This window comes from Balaenoptera borealis (assembly GCF_965194805.1).
Source record: "Balaenoptera borealis genome assembly, chromosome: 8".
Classification (NCBI taxonomy): Eukaryota; Metazoa; Chordata; class Mammalia; order Artiodactyla; family Balaenopteridae; genus Balaenoptera; species Balaenoptera borealis.
In genome coordinates, this window is record NC_138865.1 from 73604121 (window position 1) to 73624234 (window position 20114).

A 20114-nucleotide genomic window follows, 5' to 3' on the forward strand; every position below is an offset into this window, starting at 1 on the left:
AGTGTAAGGGCAGACACTATCAAACTCTTAGAGGAAAACATAGGCAGAACACTCTATGACATACATCACAGCAAGATTCTTTTTGACCCAGCTCCCAGAGAAATGGAAATAAGAACACAAATAAACAAATGGGACCTAATGAAACTTAAAAGCTTTTGCACAGCAAAGGAAACCATAAACAAGACCAAAAGACAACCCTCAGAATGGGAGAAAATATTTGCAAATGAAGCAACTGACAAAGGATTAATCTCCAAGATTTACAAGCAGCTCATGCAGCTCAATAACAAAAAAACGAACAACCCAATCCAAAAATGGGCAGACGACCTAAATAGACATTTCTCCAAAGAAGATATACAGATGGCCTACAGACACATGAAAGAATGCTCGACATCATTAATCATTAGAGAAATGCAAATCAAAACTACAATGAGATATCATCTCACACCGGTCAGAATGGCCATCATCAAAAAATCTAGAAACAATAAATGCTGGAGAGGGTGTGGAGGAAAGGGAACACTCTTGCACTGTTTGTGGGAATGTAAATTGATACAGCCACTATGGAGAACAGTATGGAGGTTCCTTAGAAAACTACAAATAGAATTACCATATGATCCAGCAATCCCACTACTGGGCATATACCCAGAGAAAACCATAATTCAAAAAGACACATGCACTCTAATGTTCATTGCAGCACTATTTACAATAGCCAGGACATGGAAGCAACCTAAATGCCTATCGACAGATGAATGGATAAAAAAGATGTGGTACATATATACAACGGAGTATTATTCAACCATAAAAAGGAACGAAACTGGGTCATTTGTAGAGACGTGGATGGATCTAGAGACTGTCATACAGAGTGAAGTAAGTCAGAAAGAGAAAAACAAATATCGTATATTAACGCACATATGTGGAGCCTAGAAAAATGGTACAGATGAACCGGTTTGCAGGGCAGAAATTGAGACACAGATGTAGAGAACAAATGTATGGACACCAAGGGGGGAAAGTTGGGGGGTGGGTGGTGGGATGAATTGGGAGATTGGGATTGACATGTATACACTAATATGTATAAAGTAGATAACTAATAAGAACCTGCTGTATAAGAAATAAATAAATAAAAAGAATTTGGCACATGCCTCAAGGGAAGATTGCTCACTCTGCTGTGTGTATCTTTTCTCACAAAACTTGATCCTCAAGCCCCGGCTGCTTTTGCAGCCCTGAACTCCAGTTTTTATCATCCCACAGTGAGAACTGTTGGTTTCTCTGCCTCTTAGCTGCCCTCTGCTTAACTTCTAAACTGAATAGGCAAATGCCCCAGCGGGGAAAGCAGCTTGAAGAATGTTGAGTTCACTTCACTGACCTTCCCTTGTCTCAGGGATCTTGGCCCCTCAAGTTCTTGCTGCTTGGGAAGCTCTCTGACAACTTCAAAACAGATGTTTTCTAAAAAAAATTTATCCATTTTTAAAATAATTTTTCTCAGCAGAAGTGTAGGTCAGCTACAAGTTACTCAACATATCCACAAGGGGATGTCCCTGGTATTTCATTTTTTAGCATCGTATATTTAAGAGCATGATTGTTATACTCAAAATTTGAAGACATTTGCTGTTTTCTTCTGCACTACAAACCAACCCATCATAATGTTTTTGAATGAGCTCTATGTGTCTCTGGTCTCTTTCAACTGTATTCTTTTGTTGATATTTCCTGGCTGTTCTACCCAAGGTCTTGCTGTATCTGATATTATGTTATTACACGGTGTTCTGTCTTTGGCAAGGAGTAGTAGAAGCAGAATATTAAAATTTACATTTATACTGCCTTTGGCTATGAACTGTCTGAGAGACTATTCTACTTCTTTCCCTTTATAACTCTCAATCTTGAGTAATAAATATTGGGGACAACTATCATAGTAAAAAAAATACTGCAAATGCCTTTTAAATTTAATTATGGTAGAAACCACTTAACAATTACCTCCTACTTTTTTATTTTTTATTTTTTCATTTTATTTTATTTATTTTTGGCTGCGTTGGGTCTTCGTTGCCGCATGCAGGCTTTCTCTAATTGCGGTGAGCAGGGGCTACTCTTCATTGCGCTGTGCAGGCTTCTCACTGCAGTGGTTTCTCTCGTTGCGGAGCATGGGCTCTAGGTGCGTGGGCTTCAGTAGTTGCAGCACGCGAGCTCAGTAGTTGTGGCTTGTGGGCTCTGGAGCACAGGCTCAGTAGTTGTGGTGCACGGGCTTAGTTGCTCCGCGGCATGTGGGATCTTCCCAGACCAGGGCTCGAACCCATGTCCCCTGCATTGGCAGGCGGATTCTTAACCACTGTGCCACCAGGGAAGTCCACCTTCTATTTTTTTTAAAGAAGTGACTTATATAGTAAATGTACTTACTGTTGCTTAGATGAATGTCACTAGAATTTCTCTTCAACAGGGATATGGTCTGAAGTAATAAGAAAATTTAATTGGCTTAGTAACAGTTCATAGATTTCTAGGGTGCTGGAGGTAGACAAGATCTTATAGATCAGTTAAGACAACATACACATTTTAAATATTAAAGCACTGAAACTCATTCAAAGTAATTTTAATTATTGTCTGCTTGGTTCCTGGGAGAACAATAACAAACCTGCCTGTGATTAGATGTACAATTTAAACAATAATGAAATTACATCCAAAAAGGTCTTCTATTGCCTGCATTGTTGAGTTTTTGCTTTTTTTACATTTAGTCCTAACAATCTTTTCTATGTATCTTTTTTCAAATACAGGCAGTAAAATAATGGCAGGGTACAAAAATGGCTGAATTTCTTATTCTATACTTTAATAAAGTGATAGGCTCAAATGCTGGACCAGCAACAGTATCTTTCTCTTTGATGTCTGGAGGGTATTTGTTAGGTGTTAGTGACAGCAGAATCTTTTTTGAATGCAATGCGTTCTGGGACTTTCAGAGGATATACCTGTACTCATATACTGCATTCTGCCTTTTTACTTCCCATCCTTAAAGCCTGTCAATGTACACTTGGAAGAACATATACAAGAGAAAATAGAAAGAGGAGAGGCATACAAAGCTATTTTACAGACAACTACATTAGATGGTCAGTAAATATAGGTTCATTAAATAAAAAAAGAAGTTCAGAAAGGCTACGATATAGTTTATTGTGTGTCTATCAGAATCAATACATCATCCTACATAGCAATTCCAAGGGAGCCGTAGTTCCTGACTCACTAACTGCTGATGCAGTTTGCAATTCTAGGGTGTAGCATGGTGTATGTGGTCTAGTGGAAAGACCAAGGGGTACACAGTGAGCTGACTCTGCCACTTGCTACCTGCATAACCTGGAAAATGGTCACATAACTTCTCTGAGCCTCAGTTTCCTCATGTGTAAAATAAATATAACAGTGGATGCCCTGCTAATCTCTTAGGGCTGCTGTGATGATTAACTGAGGTTATATTTCTGAAAGGCTTGATACTATATAAGCTCCACTGAAGTGAACGGTATTACTATTTTTATAATGAGTGACTAGTTTACAAAATCTGATGTTCATCTCTGGGATACTTACTTGGACTCGGTGTTTTGTGTCATTTGTGCTTTTATAAGTAGAAAATCATGGCCTATGCTTACAAATAAAATGACTTAGTAGAAACCAGAAGGTTTGGTAGACCTTAAACCAATGTTTTCCGAAGTACCACTGGGTAATTTAAGGGGTAAGTGGATGAATATTTTTGATAGTAATATGTATAAGAAAAATATACAATCAGTACAGCAAAACCATTTATAGCTTGTTTTCTGTTTTCATGCTAACATGCAGTTTCCTATTTGAATAAATGGATTTAAGTAGCAAAACTGGAATCTATTTAAAGAAAAATATTAAATGAATAACAGTGCAGGTAGTATGTGGATAAGTAAATACATATATCATGATGGTGGTATTTGTGTGACTAAAGTTGGGGAAACATTTCCAATGTTTAAGTCAGTCATCTCATAGAATATGTCATTCTACTAGAACAACAACAAAGACAAAAAAATTCTAGCTCCACCATTCGGTTCCTTATTTAATAAAATAATAAAGGCACTTGTGACAGATAAATCTTGACTTGCATTGAGCTGGGATGGACTCTGGCGGATTTGTCTATCCATTTCTTGTCACCATCTACTTGAGTAGCTCTATCCTGGCAGAATCAGAAAGTTACCTGCCACTAATGCTATTTCTTTACAAGATAATAAAGACAAGTCTTAACAAAGTTCCAAGGGTTTTATTGGCTATTGAAATTTTTTTAACATTTATATGATGCCATGCTGTCAGAATTCTTTTTAAACAATTGTTTTAGTTGCCCTGGAGTTTACATGGATTTTTGTGGCCAAAAGATAGTAGAATAAATAAAGCAACAGATAGCTATCCAGTTTAGTGAGAAAACGCCTTCAACTGTAACATTTCCTAGCTCACTGAGTCTACCAGTGAATAGATTAAAAGTCATCCAGTCCTCCCTCTCTTCTCCCTACCACCAAATCCTAGAAAAGTAGCTATTCATCATTTTCTTAATTTCCAAAGAAAGAGACACCATCAGTTTCTTTTGTGGTACTGTTCAGTGTTTCAATACATCTTCTGTACTTCTGACAATTAAATTCTCTTCCAACACGCTACTTACTAAACGTAGGAGTCTTATTCACTTCTAAGAACACCCCCTTCTTGTGTGGTAGAAATATCAATGATACATTAAAATACCAAATAATGACATTTATTTATAAAAGTGTGCTGTCAGACGAAAGAAATTCAAAATTATATATTTAATGTGTTGGTTATATAGCTGAAATTTAATAGCAATCTCATTCAAGTCCTTGTCTTTTAAGAATTTTGGTACTAATATCCAGACATGTAATGATGCTACCCAACTAGGCTGTAACTATCGGGGCAATTAGCTCCAGATTATTAAAATCTCCAATCTCCCTCAATCTTTTCATAACTTATCACACTAGTTTCTGATATTGTCAGACCCTACTTACACAAGAGAAGGCTTCTATGACAAGCTTTTAAAAAAAATAGTGGTAAAATATACATAACATAAAATTTACCATTTTAGTCATTTTTACATATATAATTCAGTGGCATTAAATACATACACCTTGTTGTGTAACCATCACCACCATCCATCTCCAGAAATTTTTTTCATTTTCCCAAACTGAAACTCTGTACCCAATAAATAATAACTCCTCATTTATGACAGAGCTTTAAAAATCATTTAAAAGATATAGTAAAGAACAATTTTAGAGAGACGCATTTAGCAGTTGTTCTTCCCAAAGCATTGATATCTTTTTTCCCTGATTGTTAAGAATCCTCTTTCAGCTTAATGAAGCAGCTAGCTATTCATTCCACACGGCCCCCAACTCCTTCCTGGCCCTGGTGAGAGGAGGCTGCAGGACTAGAGGAACAGCTGCTTCACTGCTCCAAATTACAAATATGGTGTGTCTCAACACATCACAGCTGCTGAGCAAAGAACAGATGGGACCCTGATCTCCCAGTAGACCCACTGGAACCACTGTCTTGAATGTTAAACAGTGATCAACAGAGAGAAAGTGATTTGTTTTCTCTAGTTAATAATCCCTTCCGCAGACTGGAATCCTTCATGTGCAGGAACACGTGAGCCAGTCTGAGGTTTCAGCACTGGGGCTCCTGGCTCCAATCCATAGCTTTTGTTTGCTGAGACAGACAGCATTTGGAGTTGGAATGTGGCAAAGCTTGTCAACACACTGGGCTTTTCTCTGCTTTCCAAACACATGTGAGGCAGACTGGCTCTCCATGAAGCTGTGATCTTTTCTGGGGAAAGGAAATGTCACATGCAAGTCAAGAAAAAAAACATACTTGGAATCAAGAGGAATAATTGGTCTGGGCATCAAAGGGACAAATTCTGATCAGTTGACAAATATGTTACAATTATTTTTAGGTATAGATGTTGATCTAGATGAGTCTAAATCAGTATTGCCTTATGGAATATGCATATGTGCTTAAAATAGAAACCGTTGAAAAAAACAAAAACCTGAAGGATTTTTGCAATGGTCAGCATTACTCAAGAAAAGCAGACTGGTGCCAGTGCCCCAGAAAGGCACAGTTATACTGACATTCCCCTGGATGTTACCCCTCTCTTCCAAAAGCAGCACAATTACACATGTCAAACACCTTAGGAGCTTTCCTTTCATCTTTCATGGTACTAAACACAACAATCTCTGGAACTGGAAACCTTAGGTAACGGCTTCAGTCTGATACCCAAGACCCAGAGACGCATGAGCTGAAAGCATTACCAGAGTAATGCTTCATCCAGTTGAGGCTAAATGATTAGTGCACAGTACTCACGAAAGAAAAAATTCAGTTAGATAATCCTGGAGGTGATTAGAGGTTTACCTCTCTTCCAGGACCTCAGACTATTTTGGCCAGGACTCATGTCGTTATCACTGGCATGCACACTATCATCACTAGACGGAAGATACCTCCTGGGTCATCTCTCACTTATGATGGATCTATTGCTTCCTTTCCACTCTGAAAAGACTTCATGTTTTAGACCCACAATAGTCTCTACTTTCCAGTTTCCCAGTGACAGCATCTTTCAGAGGAGCCCTCCCCGCCCCACAACTGAGTGTTTCATCTTTAGCCAAGGTCCTTTTCTTAGGATTCAAGTAGGCTTATGAGAGCCCCAAAGCCAGGCACCAAAGTTATTATTCTTTGACTTTCTTCTTATTTACCTAAGAATTATCTCTGGAGGAAATATTTTTTAATTTAAACATGCATTAAAGTAGGGTTTCAGTTCACTGTGCTATACTAACTTATGTACAGGATAGTATGGAATACCTTTGTGCATAGTAGGTGATAAACCATGGTCATTTCATGCTTTGACCTTATTTTCCATGGACTTAAATTAAATACACCCTTCTGTAAGGATTTTGTGTATCTGTATTTGTTTATATCTAGCCTCGCTTAAGTTAGAAAATATTAGAGAAAAGAACAATAAAATTTCCTCTCATTGCTAAAGGTGTAAAAACCCCAGTGCTTCTTGTGTAGCAATTTTATTGCCAGTGAAAGAATGAAGATAATGAAGTTAAGAATGTGTGTTTGGTTAAAAAATACATCAGATGGTGTGGAACTAGCTTGAGAACACTTGCTTTGATATGACTTTAATTTTATCAAAGCTTGGACTTGTTCCAGCTTTGCCTTGGAGCATCCTAGTCAAGTACATGTCTCATTGCCAAGATCCTCATGCAACTGGAGGGACCTTGGTAGAGCCATGTGCTTTGGAAATGGTCAAACTGGTATGTGGCTTAGAGCTGTGGAAAAAATTCATTTGTTCATTCAACAAATATTTATTGAGCATCTACTATGTTCCAGGCACTGTTCTAGGACCTGGGGGCATAGTGAAGTAAACAAGGAAATATCTCTGCCTTTGTGTGTTCCAGAGGAAGGAGACAAACATAAAAAATAGGAAAATCATACAGTATGTTAAGAGGCAATTAAATGGTATGGAAAGTAATAAATTAGGGTATAGAGAAAGAGGGGTGCCAGAGCAAGGGAATTGCTATTTGAAATGGTGTAGTCAGAATAGGCCTAATAGAAAAGGTAATATCTGAGCAAAGAGTTAGAGGTGAGAGAGTGAGACCTGAGATTATATGAGAGAAAAGCCATTCTAAGCAGAGCTTAGCACACACAAAGGCCCTGAGGTGATAGTATACCTACTGTATTCCAGGAACAGTAGGGAACTCAGTGTGACCACACAACCCAGAGTGAGTGAGCAGAAAGGTGATAGGAATCAGAGAGCTAAGAGAATGAGCCGGAGATCGCATGGGGCCCTAAACATTTTCAGGCATTCAGCTCTCACTCTGAGTGAAATGCTGTGCCAATGGAAGGTTTTGAACAGAGGAATGGTAAAATTTAGCTTTTGTTTTAGAAGGTTTACTGTGGATGCTATGTTGAGATTAGATTGCAGAGAACAAGGGTAAAAGCAGGCAGACTAGTTGGGAAGTGTTGTATTAATCCAACTGAGAAATGATACTGGCTCAGACCAGGGGGTAGCAATGAAGGTGGTGAGGAGAAAAATGACTGGATTCTGGACATATTTTGAAGGTAGAACCAACAGGAATTCCTGACCATCTGGATGTGAAGAGTGAGAGGAGGCGAAGAGTGGCATATGATGGCCAGGTTTGGGGCCTGGTCAACTACAAAGGGTAGGATAGGCTTTAGGGCAAGGCTGTTAGGAGCCTCGTTTTGACCATGTTCGGTTTGAGATGTCTACTTGACAATATGTGGAGATGTCTATTAGGCACTTTAAATAAACAAGTCTGGATTTCAGAAAAGAGGTTGGAAATTTAAATTTGAGATATGACAACACAGAGCATTTAAAGCCATGAAACAAGATGAGATCACCAAAGGAGTGAGTGAGAATAGAGAAGTTCAAAAACTGGGCCTTGGAGCACTCCAGGGTCAAGAAGTCAGAGAAGAAAGGGTGAACTAGCAAAGGAGTAAGCAGTGAGGTGGGGGAAAAACCAGGAGAGGTCAGAGTCCCACAGACCAAGATAAGAAAGTCCTTCTAGGAGGCAGGAGTGACCTACTCTGTCCAATGCTACTGATGACAAGAATTGTCATCAAGGACTGAAAATTGACCACTGGCTTTAGTAATGAGGATGTCATTGGTGAGCACACCAGAAACATGACAGTACTTTCACAATATTTTAGAGCTGATCATGGGGATGACTGGTTGACGAAGCCCACACCCCATGACTCTGATTGCCCAGTTTTTCAGGGTGATAACTTTACTGAGTGAAACGCTGGGGGAAGGGGTTGCACAGTGCACACTATTTGATAAGACCAAATTGGGCAGGACTCCTTCTCCCACCCTTTTAATAGCATGTAGGATTCTCAGGTCTTTATGGAAATGAGGGAAAGGAATGCTCCTTGAAGGAGCATAGGTGGAGCTTCTGATCAATTCTGGTTGGGCTATCTCAAGCACTGCCTTTTGGGAAATGAATAGACCTCATTGATTAAGCTTCAAACTATAAAGATGCTCTAGAAGCCATTTCATTTGCATGCATTATTTAGGACATCTTTTTTCCCTCAATGAGGCCGTTAATTTCTGCATGAAATAATAGATAACACTACGTAAAAATTATTTTTACATTGTGTATGTAAAAAAATCAATATTGGCAAAGAAGACAATGAAATCACGTACAAAAACCTGTGCATATTTTTTCAGGTAGAAGAGATATAAACTTTTCATCAAATGAGCAAAGATTAAGAGCTACTTATGTAGAGTGCAAGGCTTTTTTTAAAATGAGCCACAGGTGCACAGAATTATATTATGGCTGTATTATTCTAGAAATTACTATTAATATATTGCCTGTTTCAGTAGCTTCATGGTAATTATTTAACACCAACCAGCTGTATTTTGTGGGGAGGCTGATCTGTAGTTATGTCCCATTTCTGTGGTGTAAATACTTCCATCATGGCCCATTTCAAACTACCAATGTGAAGCCATTTGGACCTACCAACAGAAATCACACAATTGACTGCTGGGAGCCAGTGGAAACAGGCCCCAACACACCACTGCCTTATTTACATGCGAACTAATTCTGCTTCTGCCTGAAACCAGCAAATTCAAAAGCAAACTAAAATTAGGAAAGGAAAATGGAAATGTAAAGTGTTATATAATTAACATGTAGTATATGATGTATAGTATATAGTATAAGATATATAATATATAAAATGTCATATATAATTATATTAAATATTATATAATTATATTTTCAAGAAGTGTCACAGAAAACCTCAGGAAAGAGGGCAGGACAGGAAACTCATATTTGAATATGTATTGCATGTGAGCATATGTCGCACACATTATTTAATTCTCACAACTCTGTAGCACAGGTTTATTAATCCTTATTTTTAAATTGAAAATAGGTTCAGAGAGGATAATCCATTAGACCACAGTCACACAGACAACAAATGTTAGAACCAAGACTTGAACCCAGATCTACCTATTCCCCTAAACTAATGTCTAGAAGCTCAGAATATTGTCCACGAATTAGTAGGATAAATTCTGATATGTTAATTGCCACCTCAGTGGCACAATACTAGTATATTTATTACCTCCTGTATATTAAACTGAATTATAAATTATTACATGAAAACACTTACTTTGATGGTCTAAATTTTGTAGCATATTTATCCTCCTTGGATTATACATATTCTCCAAAATTATAAAATCCTTTATCAGTACTGTAGTCAAGTCATCCATTGACTCTGATTTGTTTCCAAGAACACTACTCAAAAGAGAAAGAAGAGGGGAGGGATAAATTAGGAGTATGGGATTAAGAGATACAAACTGCTATACATAAAATAGATAAGCAACAAGGATTTACTGTACAACACAGGGAACGATATTTAATATCTTGTAATAACCTATAATGGAAAATAATCTGAAAAAATATACATGTATATATAAGAGAAAGAAGCGAATATAATTAGTGTCCTTTTTAACAATACCTGACGTTGCATTGCTCTCAAGGCTACTACATGTACATCGAGGCTTCCCACATGGTGTACGGACAAAAAGCACGACTCTTGTCCAGGCCTCTACGAGGAGTCACTGGAAAACACTGCTTGACTTTTTTCTACCACATGTATGGAGCAGGGACTGGCCTCCTGAATGTTTATTTGAAAAAGGAAGGTGACAGTGAAGAGGCCCTCTTATGGCGAAGAAGAGGTGAGCAGAGCATCTCCTGGCTACGAGCGCTGATTGAATACACCTGTGAGAGGCGACACCAGGTAAGCCAAAAGAGATAAGAATCAAGTGATGGGAAATATTCCTTTAACCTTCTGATACTCTCTTCTTTTTCTTGCTACCATCAAGCATGTTTTGTTCTTTTTCAGGGTCATAGATAAAGGTAGTACTTGTTTAAGAGTAAAAATAATTAGTCTATATTGACTGAACCTAACCAGTGAATGGGAAATTAGGCAGAAAGAGAAAGCTTTGGGTATTTATGCATCAGGTGATTTTTGCAACTCAGTGATGAAAGTGTATCTATTTTTGTCTTGGTGCATTATGAGTGTCAAGTATATTCTGTGTATCCTGCAAACCTCCAAAATAGAGTCTCTCTTTCTTCTAAACATGGTGTTACCTAATTAGTTGTTGCAGCTGCATCTTTCACTCATCATTAGCCACACGCAAGGGCTTTTGTTGTAAGCTTCTATTTAACAGAGTATGTGGTCCAGAGTAAATTTTTAAGCCTCTGTCTGCACTGATGCAGAAGAAACTAGTCTTGATCCTATGTCCTGGGTCTCCCCTTGGGTCTTCTCATGGGCGGTAGAAGACCTCCATCCTACAGGATCCCAATGATAAGGGAATCTGGACAGCAGTAAGAAAGAGCCTTTTCAATTCCAATGGGTGAGATTGAGCAGCCAGTTAGTCTAGAAATCAGCAGCAGCCTCCTGAAAGCCACTGACTTCACCTGCCTACCGTGAGCCAAGGCTCCAGAAAGCTCTGGGGAGATAATATTAGACCCCTGACTATTCCTGAAATTGCTCTATAGAATTCCAGGTGTGACCTTCAGCTAAAAGCCCTACTTCCTCCTCATCCTTGCTTCTGGACCAGGACCCCTCAACTTTAACCACCGGCCGCTTGGTTTAAGCAAATCTTAAAGGAAGATTTAAGGAAGAAGTATCCAAAAGAAAGACATTATTTTACACCACCCCTTAACCAAAATTAATTTTCTGCAGACCTAAATGGGAATGAATTGCAGAAGCTCAGGTGACCAGGTTACAGTGCCATCTAGGGTGCTGGATTGCTAAGAACAAATGACAGAGGGAAGATGTGCCATTATTTACGGTTGGCCCATTATCTCGGCATGGATAAAATTATCTAAAACTTTAGCAAAGAAAAAAAGCCCCAGGAATAATTTTGATAGTGATTTAATATCTGCTTACAGAAGGAAAATGGATCACTGAGGAACTTATTGATATCATTGATCATCATTCAGAGATGATGAATTAATTTTTTAGGCTATCAGGGCACTCATACTCCTACCCTATTCAAATGTCCTCAAAGTGTGGTCCTGAGACCAGCAGCAACACCTGAAATGCATATGCACCTGATATGAACTTCACCTGAAACACACATTCTCAGGCCCCACCTCAGAACTACTGAACCAGAAACTCTGGGGATTAGGGCCCTGAAATCTATGTTTTAACAAGCCTCCTGGTGATTCTGATGCACTCTAAAGATGAAGAATCTCTGTTATTGGACGAAACGAATCTGAGTCTCTCAGGTAGAGCCTGAGCACTGATGTTTTTTAAAACCCCCAAATGATGCTGATGCAGAAGAGCTCTAGAATTTGAGTTCTATGGAACAGGTGACTTCCCAGCATCTAACCTGGGGGCCAGGTACAGGTCCTTGCATATACTAGACTTGCTAGGTGGCTTGTTGTTTGAAAATATTTTTGAGCACAAAGTAGTGAGGCACCTGGGGTGGCATCTTGGGGTGTTCAAGTTCAAAGGTGAGGAATGACCTGAGAGACTTTCAGCTCTCAATTTGGAAAGAAGATTCCAGACCATTCCCTTTGGCTCAGAATGGAACAGATATGAATCTGCCATGAGGAATTTTCTTCTTGATGTTGTGATTCCCTCAGGACTGTCTGGAGACCACGATGAACTAGGTTCTCCAAAACATCCTAGTGTCTAATAAAACACAGAGACACTCATGTGCAAATGGCCACTTCTATGTACCAGGTACCTACAGGGCTGAGAGCTGTGCATGAGTTCTTCCAATTGATATCATAGCTCCTCTTTAAAGATGGGGAAAACCAAATGTCCAGCTGGTGAGTGGCAGAGTGAGAACTCAATCCCAGATCTGACTGGTTCCAAAGTTTGTATCCCTAAGCCACTGTTCTACGTTCCCTCCCACCACAGAAGTCCCAAAATACACTCATTGCCCTGGGTGCCACAAGCACTGAGTGATCTTGGAGAAATGTTATCCTCTCTGAGACTGTTTATACATTTTCAAAATGGGGTAATAATGCCTGCCGTGCTGATATCACCAGAGTTAGAGTGAGGGTCCAATGAGATTATGTTTGTGAAAGGGTTTATAAACTTTAAAGTACCAAACTATAAAAAGATAATATTATTGTTTCTAAAAATATATTCTCTCCCAAATCTCTCTGGTCTTTATAACCATGGCAGACCTGGTAATCTCAATAGCTACATCAGGCATCCAGACTGAGATCCTATAGTATGAGGCCAAAATATCTCCTTTTAATAAATATTTATTGACCATTTACTATTTTTAAGTGCAGAGGATACTGCAATGCACATAGCATAGAGTTCCTACTCTTTTTGAGTTTACGTTTTAGTGGCGGAGAGGTAGAAAATGTGAAACAAAAATATACAATGTAACATCAGGTGTTAATAAGTGCTATGAAAAAGAATAAGTCAAGCTGATCAGGTAATGAGGTCAAAGAAGTATCAGGGAATACTCATGTAAGGCCTTGGGTGACATGGTAGAGTTTGAAATTTATTCCAAAAGCAATGAGAAACCATCAGATGGCTTTAAGGTAATACGGTCTGATTTATATTTTAAAACAATCACTCTGGGTACTACATGGACGTAGGCTGCGGTGGAGTAGACTCTGGGGGCTCCTGCAGGAGGAGTAGGAGTGGTGGGTTGGGCTGTGCAGCAGAGGTGAGTTGTCATCAGAAGCCCACAGGACTTCCTTCCGTGTGGAATGTGGGTTTTGAGAGAAAGAGTCAAGATGACTCCAAAGTTTTTGACCTGAGCAACTGCTAGAGTGGAGTCGCTCTTTGTTGAGATGAGGAAGACCTTAGGTGGAGCAGATCTGGAGGAGTGAGGGCGGTATGTGCAGGAGGGAAATTAACAGTTGGTTTGGTCTGGTTTGGTTTTTGATGCGCAAAACTTTTGATGTCTATCAGACATCCAAGTGGGTGTGTCATGTAAAAAATAGGCTATGAGACTGGAGATCAGGAAAATGCACACAACTAGAGAAGTAAATGTGTACATTGTCAGTGGTGGTGGGCAGGTGTAGGTGATTTTTAGAATGCTGTAGTACTGCTGTCATTTGACATTTATCCTATAGGGGAAATACCTGGGTGGCCTCTGGATGATATTCCAGTCATCAGAATTTTTTCTTTGTAGAAAAAAATGCATTAAGTGGCAAAATTTCAATCATGTCCTTTCCTAAGGGATTTATTAAAGTGCTAAGCAGAACCTGACTCGCCATTGATCACAAACACAAAATGATTTTATTTCCTTTGGATTCCTTGCTTACCTTTCCTCCTCTGCTCTCAGGTGTTTTCCTCCCTGATTTCTTATATTTTGATACCATTGAAAGAGAGTGTTAGACAAATTCTCAGCTCAATGAAATATTTATATCATTTATATTGTTCATTATACTGCCTAACATTTAGTAGGAATTATTATGTGCTGGGTACTGAGCTAAGACCAGGTCTTCAAATTTTCTTATTCATGGTACCCTTAATCTCAGTAATTTTTTTCCTGGTGACCCTAGACCAAAAGATAGCTAATGTTCCATTTATCAAGTAGTGGAGTCCCAACAATAAGTATTTATGTGCTAATGACTTAGTAACCATTTGAAAAAAATAATATATTTAAACTGAAAGAAAAAATAATATTTTTATCTAATTCTAAAATAACCACAATTATTTAATAGAATTTCTACAGCTACAAATAGGGGAATAATACAAAGGGGCAATCATAATGCTATAAAATGGTGATCACTCAAATATGAAGGAAATTCAAAGGAGAGGATTGTATGAAATCAAGTGTTTGGCCCAACCAAAGAGAATTCAGGATATAATTCCATCAGGTGATTTTCCTATTATGCTTCCATTGCAGAGGTAGAGGTCAAAAAACAGATTTTACTGTTTTCCAGAAAACCAAAACACATTAACTACACTCATATATCCTCCTATCTAGATGTGCTAGGACATTTTTTCCTCTTTTTGCCATTTATTTGGATTCTTGTTTAGGGTGATATCTTTAGAATTTCTATTAATGTTATTTTGCAACATTTCCATTATTAAAGCTTCTTTGAGTCATTAATTTCAAGATAGTTTCATATGCTTATTAATTATCCACTTTATAGTCTTTGATTTAGTTTAAATCATAAACTAGTCCAATGGGGAGTAATTTGCTCATAAAATGAGTAGAGCAAATGTGTCTTCTGGACGATTTTCATTACCTACAAGCCTCCCTGGAGTATTCGGTGGTTTATTAACCATTATCAGAGCAGCCTTAGAGCTGGTAATATGATCTATTTTCCTTAGAACCTGAATATTTGATCAGTTATTTTCTTCTAGGATCTAAAGTCATGAAACTGGTTTCCTCTTTTTCTTGGGCTGTGTCTTGGATGTTATGGTATTTAACATGATAAGTGACCCATTGTCTTTTTGGTAAATTTAATTATTATATGTTGCTGTTCATACTTGGGTCTCATCCGTCATTTTAATTCTCCCACCTAGTACTAGTACGAAGGTAGATTTAGGGAGAGCCTAAGGAAGATTAGGCTCTGGGCCCCTCACTCTCATAGACCCTGTGAGTACCGGGGGTAGAATATTCTAGGTGGGGAGGGAAACCAGGTCACCACCAGGAGACATTTCTTTTTTTTAAAGTAATTTTTTGTTGTTGTTGTTGGGTTGTTTTTTTTTTTTTGTCTGTGTTGGGTCTTCATTTCTGTGCGAGGGCTTTCTCTAGTTGCAGCAAGCGGGGGCCACTCTTCATCGCGGTGCGCAGGCCTCTCACTATGACGGCCTCTCTTGTTGCAGAGCACAGGCTCCAGACGCGCAGGCTCAGTAGTTGTGGCTCACGGGCCCAGCTGCTCCGCGGCACGTGGGATCTTCCCAGACCAGGGCTCGAACCCGTGTCCCCTGCATTGGCAGGCAGACTCTCAACCACTGTGCCACCAGGGAAGCCCCCCAGGAGGCATTTCTAGGTGGGCATTTCTGGGAAATTGCCTTAAAAGGTCTCAGAAGAAAGGAAATTGAAACTCCAAGGCTCTAGTAATTTTTGTGAATTTCTTTAAATTTCAAATAAATATTCCCTTTTGTACCTAAATTTGAATTGGTGATTTTGTATTCTTTTCCTGAAAGGGGGCCCCTGAGAACAATCTAGGTTTCCAGACCCATACAGCCTGGATTTGCCCTTGACCAGCATTGTTTTATCAGGATGACTCTATTTCTAAATTCAAACTTCATTATTTTTCAGATAATTTTTGAAGCCATTCGGGGAGTGTCAATAAGAAGTGATATTGCCATTGATGATGTTAAATTTCAAGCAGGATCCTGTGCGGGTAACAATATTTTTACAAATTATATAAGTTTGACTGAAAAGGGATTTTGCAATAGTCTCAAATCATAAGAATGCAAATTAAGTATTTTCTGCAATAAAAATAGAGAAAACTATTATTGTCTATTTGTCTTTCCTGACAGAAATGGAAGCTATAACTCAGCAATCATCAGGATATTCTGAGGATTTAAATGAAATTGAGTATTAAGGAATGATCTGAATCGGATTAACTAAACAAAGCCATACCTCTCTTCAATCAAAATGAAAAAAAAAACAAAAAATGAATGAATACTGGACAGTCTTAACCGTTTCATAAGTTATAAAATGACTTCAGAGCACTCTTTTTCATTACTTTTGCAAAAAATACTGACTCAGGGCTTTTTTTTTTTTTTTTTTTTTGCATATGACAACTGTTACTAGAAGTACAGGCTGCTGGTTTTGCCTAGATCATTCATCTTAATTTTGGTACCAGTTAAAAATACAAATGTACTATATTGCAGTCATTTTAAAGTATGCAAATAAAGGGCACAATCAAAATGAGATGTGCTCACTTAAATCTGCATTCAGTGAATGTACTGGGAGGAGAATAGGTCTTGTGGGTTTCCTTTTGAAGTTCAAGTATCATAAATATTTTTGAAGTAATAATGTGAGGTGTCAGTAATATCTGCAGAATGAATGCAGCTTTTCACAGTAACAAGTTAATCTAAGAAAATAAAGTCTTATTTTCTATGTTTTATTCATAGAAATGGAGTATTAATTTTTAAATGTTTTTACCATATGTGATAACAAAGGATCTTTCATGAATGTCCCAAGGTATAAGTCAGTATTAATTAATGCTGTATTACAAGGCAATGCTACCTTCTTTTTTCCCCCTTTAAACTACTTTTGAAAGTCACTCTGAACACTTGGATAGAAATTGCACTCTTTTTTTGTAAAGCAAGCTTAAAAATGTTTATGTACACATACCCTCAGATTTTAATAACGTGTTAAACAATTTTACTGATTTTTTAAATAAATGTTTTGGTAATATTTTGAGTAATATGAATACAAGCAGATATACTAGACTACTGCCTTTTATTTACATGTTTAGAAAATTGTATATACATATTTGTATACCCAAACAGCTGTTGTGAAATTACGATTACCTAATAAAAAATAATTTGAAAATCTCTTCACTAGCAATTAACTTTTTTCAACATTATTTTTCTTTATCAGAATATCTTCACTGTATAACTGCCAATTCTAATTTGAATCTCTACTCTGCCACACTTAAATGCTTCTTAAGCCTTTTTATTTGTGACATAAGCATTGCAAACATGGATGCAATAATTAATTTTTAAGGAGTGTTTTATTTCACATAATCTCAATTTTCTCCCAAATTTTATCTTATTAGAATGTAAACTCTGTGAAGACAACAACTCTTTCTTGTTTTATTTACTATTGCAGTTTCAGTACCCAGAAGAATGTCTTGGTATATAGTAGGTATTCAACAAATAAATACTTGAATGAATGAATGAATGAATTTAACCCACCAAACATCCCCCAAAGAGGATATATTATTATCCCTTTTTATAGATAAGGAAGCCAAGGTGCAGAAGAGTGAAAAAATTACTTAAGATTTTACCACTGTTAAGTGGAGAAATTTAACAGTCAGGTCTCTCTGACCCTAAAGCCCAAACCTCTTAATTGCTTTGTGTGGCCAAAAATCCACTGTGCTCATGGATTTGGGAGGTTTTCCCACTCAAGAATGTCAAAACCCGTAAATTAATCTGTAAAAAGCATTATAGCTCCTCAAATGACACATTACTTAGAAAACAAAAAATACTCCATTATACAAAATAAACATCCTGAAGTTCATGGAGAAAATAAAAGAAACTTTTATAGTAAAGCAAAATTTTGTAACTCAAATCCTTTCTATTTATGATGATTAATTACCTATGGGGGGACATCCCTAAACAGAGTTGAAACACTGGGGAAGGAAGATTTCAAGATGTTGACTAATTCATCAGCATATTAGACATTATAATTTCTTCAAAGCATTATTCCTGTCCAGAGCTTAGTTATATTTGCTGAATAAAGAACTGAAGATTGTGTCAGGACCTAACACAGTATGTAGTGCATAATAAGGGATTTATAATATGTGGTGAAGGAATGAAGTCATTCACCAGACTCCTTGCTTACAGATTACATAAGTCCATGGTAATAATCATTGCTAACATTTATTGAATACTTATTATTTTCAGACATTGTTCAAAGACCTTTACATGTATTTGCTCATTTAATCCTACAACAATCCGTGAGGTAGAGCTAGTGATATTTCCATTTTGTAAGTAGGAAAACTAAATCTGTCCAAGTTCAGCAGCTAGTGTAGGGCTTGGCTTTGTACCTTGGTCTGCTTCACTGTTCTTGAAAAAAAGAAACAACAGACCCAAAACAGAGTCACTTGTGCTAAGCCCCACATCAGCAAACCAAGACTTAGTAGGTAACCTAACTGCAGTTATAACCTCCCCTAGGATTGTAGTCTTAACAGGTCAGTCTGGAATTTTCTGGTCAGCACCAATGTGGTAATCAGCCACATAGGCCCTTCCCATCCCTCACAGGAAGATGAAGTAATCCACTCTCTCCTTTTCCCTTTCCCCTCCTGTCTATAAAAGCCTTCCACTTCATACAACTCCTTGGAGCTCTTCTCCACTTGCTAGATGGGTTGCTGCCCAATTCATGAATTGTTCAATAGAGCCAATTAGATCTTTACAATCGACTCGTTTGAATTTTTACTCAACACTGCCAAACCTGTGTTCTAATCCTCACAAGACTGTCTCCTGAACCTCCTAGCTCTCCTACCAACTCCATCCCCAATACCAAAGGTTCCAAGTTTCCCTCACTCAAGAGGATTTATTGGCTACCAAAATTGCTCTGAAGGTTGCCAAACCAGAGATACTACTTGGAGCACTAGCTTTGGGAAGTGGGGTGGGGAGTAGGGGTTGGGGGCTAATTATTGACTTAGGGCAAAAAGGAAGGAGGTAACTATTACCAATTGTTGCTGAGAAACAACCTGAAGTTCATAGAAGAGAAGAGAGGAAGTGGAAGGTGAGCAGATGAACTTACCCTCCCTTCCTCATTTCCCTTTTGCAGGATTCGCTGATTGGATGCTTCTCTTCCTTTTCCAGGTTGCCTTGGGCTTCATTTTAACTGTACTTCACCTGGATGAAAATATGCAAGAACGGTAAGCACAGTATAGTTTTCTCAGGTTTAGAAATGCCCCAGGGGAAGGCATACCAGCTAATAAATACTGCTTAACCATTTAAACCCAGGGTTAGCATTTATTCCAATTCTCACCTAAACACACAGGTCCTTCAGATGGAAACTACTTTTTCACACAAATTGCCTTTTCTCCTATAATTTGCTGTCTGGGTTGGAGATTATGTATAGAAGGGTGCAAAGGAGAGGCTACTGGGAAAATAGTGACTCTGATGCAAGGTCTGGCTTAATGTGGAAGAAGAAAATGTTTAGCAAAGATTTGTTGAGAAATGTATGCTCCAGGCATTATACTAAGCATGGAGATTACATGTTAGTGAGGAAAATAGAGATGTAAACCTGTCAGCACAATCAGAGCGCTAAGTTCGATGAGACCAGATGCCCAGGGAGGGCTTAGGAGGGGCATCTGACAAGGGAGGGCAGGACAAGCCTCCAACTGCAGTCTGGGCAGAGCGGTGAGAACCAGCACTAACACAGTGTTCCGGGTGCCCGATGTCTTCTGTCACTCTCTGGGGGCTAAGGC

At 38.3% G+C, this 20114-nt stretch overlaps 1 protein-coding gene across 6 annotated transcripts in view; it reads left to right on the forward strand.

Moving 5' to 3' along the window:
* Positions 1 to 17503, forward strand: part of MAMDC2 (MAM domain containing 2) — a 173945-nt gene extending 156442 nt beyond the window's left edge. For 3 of the 6 annotated variants that reach the window (XM_082403662.1, XM_082403664.1, XM_082403665.1), the window contains exons 13-15: positions 10529 to 10788; positions 16256 to 16340; positions 16480 to 17503. In XM_082403662.1, the coding sequence (XP_082259788.1) occupies positions 10529 to 10788; positions 16256 to 16340; positions 16480 to 16544 (410 nt within the window). In that variant the 3' untranslated portion in view covers positions 16545 to 17503. Of the gene's footprint in view, positions 1 to 10528; positions 10789 to 16255; positions 16450 to 16479 lie in introns of those variants that run through there. The other 3 variants (XM_082403663.1, XM_082403666.1, XM_082403667.1) reach the window with 2 other exon arrangements.
* The last annotated feature ends 2611 nt before the right edge of the window (positions 17504 to 20114 follow it).